General features: G+C 37.0%; 1 protein-coding gene across 1 annotated transcript; it reads right to left on the reverse strand.

Moving 5' to 3' along the window:
• Nucleotides 1–3,050: 3,050 nt before the first annotated feature.
• Nucleotides 3,051–4,247, reverse strand: LOC120254337. Its single transcript, XM_039262459.1, has one exon. It carries the CDS (start codon nucleotides 4,245–4,247, stop codon nucleotides 3,051–3,053), a length of 1,197 nt encoding a protein of 398 aa, XP_039118393.1.
• Nucleotides 4,248–6,000: the final 1,753 nt, after the last annotated feature.

Raw genomic sequence — 6,000 nt, forward strand, 5'->3', positions numbered from 1 at the left:
CGCATTGTAAAATATCTGAATATGGACGACTCAATTTGGGTTGGTATTCTGATTAATAAATACGAGAAAATAAATATCTGGAATGATACCATACCTGCTAAGTGTTCTTGGTTTTTCCGAGGCCTCTGTCACTCTGTATCTTTTATCAAAAAACATTGTAAAATGAATTCAGTTAACCCTGAAGCTACTTCCTTCCTTTGGGACCCATGGCTGTTCGATATGCATGTTGCATTAAAACCCCCTTATCTTAATATGGATCTGGATATTGGTCAAATTAATTTAATTGATTTAATCACAGGTAATCAATGGGATCATTGTTGTTTCTCTAACATTTTTGGGAATTTGTTTGAAAGTGTTAAGGATAATTTGGCCACTATTGATCTTGTGGGAGCTAACCATTGGGTTTGGCTTCCAAAATCCAGTTGAACTAAAATTTCAACTGTTGTATATCATTTCCTCAATCAACATAAATCACAGTCGGATACCTGGACTGGGTGGCAATTGATCTGGAACATCCCTGTTGCTCCAAGATTGAAATACTTTATTTGGCTATGTCTTAAGGGTCGCCTCTCCACCAATGCATTCTTGCATAGCATTCATTTGGGACCAAATAATCCTTGTGTTTTATGTGGTCTGTAAAATGAAACAATTGATCATTTGTTTTAGAATTGCATCAAAGCTCAATCCTTCTGGGATAGTATAAACAACAGAGAAAACACCTCAATTTCCTTCCTTGAAGGTTTTTCTAGTGGTTTTTGGGTTACTCACTACAGGAAGTCCAAGCGAACTCTTGCCCTCATCTCTGCCGGGGCTTGGTTCATTTGGATTACTAGGTGTAATGCTATCTTCAAGAACATATGTCCCAACTTTTCTATTGCAGCTTGTAGAGCAATTGCTCATGTACAGGAGTACAGCTGCAGTTATAGTGATCCGCACGGCAAGAAACTTATACTTCTCAACTTCTCCTCGACTGATGGTCTCTTCCTTTTCACTCACATACTCTCCAATCATAGTGCTAAGGTAAGAGCTATAGGTTTTTTCATTGCCAACGCTAATTTTAAAATTTACATTGCAGGATGCCTCTCCCAGCCCTTGTCTGATACTTCGTCTGATGCAATTATGGCCCTTGAGGTTGCTCTGCATTGTGCTCTTAAGCATCAATTTCTTGTCAAGCATATCTTCTGTCTTCATCACGAGGATTTGAATTTAATCTACAAGACTGATCCCATCCTTTCTTGGCGTCATCAACCTCAAATTTCCAATCTAAAATTCCTGATGGACATGAGCTGCCAGCCAAAAATTCAACCTACCCCCTCTTCTTAGCTGCGTCCCGCCATCTCTCTGGCAGCTATTGGTTTTCGGCATCGGCACCTTAATCTGTTTCTTGTTGGAAGGGACCTCCCACATTGGATCATGAAAGATTTCATGGAAAATGGTTTTACTTTTTAATGTTGTGCTTCTTTTAAACTTCTGTTTTTGTTTGTTCATTGTATCTTTGTTCTTTTGCTTTGAGTTTCTTTGTTCTAGGAGTCTTTTAGTGTTGTTTCCTTTAAAGTCAGCTTCTCTTGTTTGAGAAGTTTTTTTCAAAAAACACACACACACACACACACACACACACATATATATCAGATTTTGAAATATTTTAATTTAGTATTGTGCATTTAAAAAGACAAAGATTTGTAAGTGATTAAATTTCCCCGTAGGTCACCAAACTATGTCTTTTCTTCATTTGAGTGTCCAAACTTTAATTTGAATCAAAACAGTTACCCAAGTTTAATTCTGTTTCACTGGCATGTTACCCAAATAATTTTGGCTTATATTTGTTGATGTGGAGGCTGAGATTTCTCAATCAACATGTCTATATCACCAATGTAAATCATATCAGCTTATCTAGCACACAATGATTGAGAAATTCCGGCCTCCACATCAATATATAAAGGTTTAATTTGTGTGGGTGACCTGCCGGTGAAACAAAATCAAAGTTAGATAATCGTTTTGATTCAAATTAAAGTTTTGACACCCAAATGAAAAAAAAAGCATAGTTTAGTAATTTATTAAAAAATTTACTCGAGAAAGAAGAATCTCGTTTGGGGAAAACTTTGATATTGAAGTTTTCCCACAAAAGTAAATAAATAAATAAATAATAAAAGAAATGGCCTTAGACTCATAGCATAAAAAAGAAAAGCTTTGTTCAAAGCTGCATCATAAAAGTAATAAATCTCTGTTTGCTTAAAAAAGTCAAAAAGAAAAAGAAAATGTTTGTTGAAAGTTCTTTTTAATGAAAGAGATGCCAAGCCCACTCCTCACAACTTTTTTTTTTAATAATTTAATACAGCATTCTGATTACACTTTAAAGATAATTTTTTATTGATAACGGGGTTTATATTTGGTTTAGATTTTGAGTATTATTATTATTATATGGTAATAACACTGATATTTCTATGATTCTTTTAACAATTATTTTTCATTCACCTATTTTAAAAAAAAATTAAATAAACTACAGTATTCATAAAAAGCAAAAAATATGACAGAACAAAGAGAAATACAAATATAATAAATTAAGCCTTATAATAAATAATATTTTCATAAAACTCTATAGTTAATGATTTAAAATTTATATTATATCTTTATTAATGTTTATTATAATTTTTTTTATTTATTGTTTATTTTATTTTTTTGATAAAATAATTTTTAAAATTAATGACTTGAACCTAGAATTACTAAAGGACACATAACCCAGTGATACCTTAATCCCCTCACTCTCAAGAAGAGAAAAAAAAAAATTTGAACCTAGAGTTTTATTATTATGAACTTTGATATTGAAGTTTTCCCACAAAAGTAAATAAATAAATAAATAATAAAAGAAATGGCCTTAGACTCTTAGCATAAAAAAGAAAAGCTTTTTTTAAAGCTGCATCAGAAAAGTAATAAATCTCTGTTTGCTTAAAAAAATGAAAAAGAAAAAGAAAATGTTTGTTTTTTTTTTTTTTTGGAAGAGAGCACAAAAGCTCAAAACAAAGAAAAACCAAACAAAAAACTGGAAGAAAAAACTAAGGAGCAATGTTCATAGAGGAGCAAGCATTGAAAAACCAGAAGGGAAGTTGCATTCCCTTAGCAAAAAGAGATAGCTCAGGGTTGAGGTGGGCATGCTTCGAAAGGGCATCAGCAACAAGGTTGTCTTCTCTGGGAATGTATTCAAGATTTGGGTTCTGAAGCTGATGAAGAAGAGAGCGGAGCCGCCGAGCTTCCAAGTCAAGGTGCCAGGCTACCGAAATTTGGAAGTTCTTAATCAGGTTGAGGAGGCCAATGCAGTCAGAGAAGATGGTAGAAGGCCACCAGCGACGTTTGATGCATTCCTCCAAGGCCAAAATCATGGCAGCAGCTTCAGCTTGAATCGGGGAGTCAAGGGGGGCAGCGACAGAGCCTGCCAATAAGAGATTATTGTTATCAATGGTGATTAAAAAACCCAAGCCGGCATTACAAGTATCATTGATCCAAGAAGCATCAGAAAAGATGGAAACAGAAGGGTTGAGAGTGCAAGAATAAACATCCCTGAGAAATTTATTCGGCTTCTTGGAGTATTCCTTAGCAAGGCACCGAGCTTGAGTAGGAATCAAGTTAAAATTAGGGGAAATTTTCTTGAAAATGGCATTGCAGCGAGCTTTCCAGATCAGCCAGAGTGAGAAGGCGATGACAGCTTTAACAAATTGATGGTCACTCCAGTGGTTGAAATGAGAGACAAGCCAAGCACCAGTGGATAGAATATTCATGCTTGAAAGAGACAAGCCCAGGGAATTCAAAATGTTGCTCCAGCAGCTTAGAGTTTTGCAGGAGTCCCAAAAGATATGGTGGGTAGTTTCAGGGACCAGGTTGCATAATACGCAATGAGTTTGAGGTCCAAAGTTTAAATTGTAAAAAATATCACAAGTTGGAAGACGTGAATGTGCCAGTCTCCAAACAAAGGTTCTCACCCTCGGAGCAACCACAAGCTGCCAAATTTGCCGCCAACCATGCCAATGGGCAACAGTCGAGTCATCATTAAGAGTGGAATAAACAGCAGAGACCACAGAAGTATGAGGGGTTTTGGGCCACAAGATCCAAGAATTTTCCAAATCAAAAGAGATTTGGACCTTGGTAAGCCAATTTAGGTCAGCATTGGGACCCATGAAATTACTAAGAGCATTAGAATTCCATTGAAAATCAAAGATAAAATCCAGCAAGGAAAGATTTTCCACAGAGAAATCCATATTGAGATAGGTAGGCTTGTAAACCAGAGGAACATCGTGAAGCCAAGGGTCCGACCAAACATTGGTAGAGAGAGGATTGCAAGAGATAATTTTGAAGTTGAAACCAAGAGAATCAGCAGTTTTAGAAATAGTTTTGCAAAGCCAAGACGAGGAAGAAAGATAGGGATGAGAAGCAAAATTCTAATCAGGGTATTTAAATTTGAAAATATCAACCCATAATTTATCATCCCCGTTAAGAATAGCAAAAAGGTTTTTGGCCATAAGAGCATGTTTAACAATCAACAAGTTCCTGATTCCAAGACCACCCTCAGATTTGTTTTGAATGACAGTATTCCATCCAATTGAATGGAAGCCACGTTTGTTGTCACTAGTGCCCCAAAGGAATTTCCTAGCCAATCTGGATATGTCGTTAAGAATAAAATTAGGCAAAGAAAAGACAGAAAGAAAGTATGTGGGAACGGAGAGCAAGCTACTGTTAATCAGAACAATTCTGCCAGCAAAGGAAAGGGTAAAATTATTCCAGGAGTTAACAGTAGCAGCAATCCGATCCACCATGGGCTGGCATTGAGAAACAAATAGTTTTTTAAGGGAAATAGGAACACCAAGGTAATGAAAAGGAAATTTGCCCAGCTTAATGTTAAGAATTTTGGAAATAGATTTAGCAAGATGAGAGTTACACCAGGAAGGAACAAACAGTGCAGATTTGTTAAGGTTTGGGCTTTGGCCAGTGAGATCTTTGTAAAAATTGAGACAAAGGATGCAGTTTCTAGCAGTTTTGCGTGAAGCATTGGTGATTAGGAGTAGATCGTCAGCGAACATTAAGTGATTAAAATTACGCCGGAGGTGGTGATTAAAGCCAGGAACAAGTGACAGAGAAAGGGCATGGTTTAAGATAGCTGTGAGGTTATGGGTGACAAGATTGAAGAGGAGAGGAGATAATGGGTCACCCTGCCTGAGACCCCGAGAGCTAGAAAACCAGGGCGAGTGATGACCATTGACAATAAGGGAGAAAGAAGAGGAAGAAATACAGTTTTGAATCCAGGAGATCCAGATGGGAGGGAAATTCATCTTGCACAAAGTTGCGAGTATGGCATCCCATTCAACAGTGTCAAATGCTTTCTCAATATCCACCTTAATAATCATCCTAGGGTGCTGCTTGGAATCAGATTCAAGAGAATGCACAATTTCCTGGGTAGCCAAAATATTATCGAAAGTAGAACGACCGGGGATGAAACCACTTTGCTCATGACTGACTAAGTTGTGAATAACAAGCTTTAAGCGGGAAGCTAAGATTCTGGAAATCACTTTATAGGAGACGTTGCAGAGAGAAATAGGTCGAAAGTCAGAGACTTTTTTAGGGTTGTTGGTTTTAGGAATGAGAGCAACATAGGTTTTGTTCCAAGCGGGAGGGAGCTTTGAGGTGTTGAAGAAATAATCAATAGCATTGAACAGATGGTCACCCAGAATATTCCAGTAAAAGAGGTAGAATTCAACCGTAAAACCATCCGGACCGGGGGATTTACCACGAGGCATGTCTCGAAGAGCACAAAAAACCTCCCATTTGGTCACTGGTTTTATGAGTGTCTCAAAATCATGAGTGTTGAGCGTGGGTAGATCCCCCGGGAGAGCATAGAAAATCTCGTCAAGGTTTTTGGAAGAGCAGGAAGACCAAAGCGAAGAATAAAAATTTAAAAAGCAAGAACAAATAGCTTCTTGAGTCTCAAAGAGCTTACCTGAGAGATCCAAGATTTTT

This window comes from Dioscorea cayenensis, unplaced genomic scaffold (assembly GCF_009730915.1).
Source record: "Dioscorea cayenensis subsp. rotundata cultivar TDr96_F1 unplaced genomic scaffold, TDr96_F1_v2_PseudoChromosome.rev07_lg8_w22 25.fasta BLBR01000421.1, whole genome shotgun sequence".
Classification (NCBI taxonomy): domain Eukaryota; kingdom Viridiplantae; phylum Streptophyta; class Magnoliopsida; order Dioscoreales; family Dioscoreaceae; genus Dioscorea; species Dioscorea cayenensis.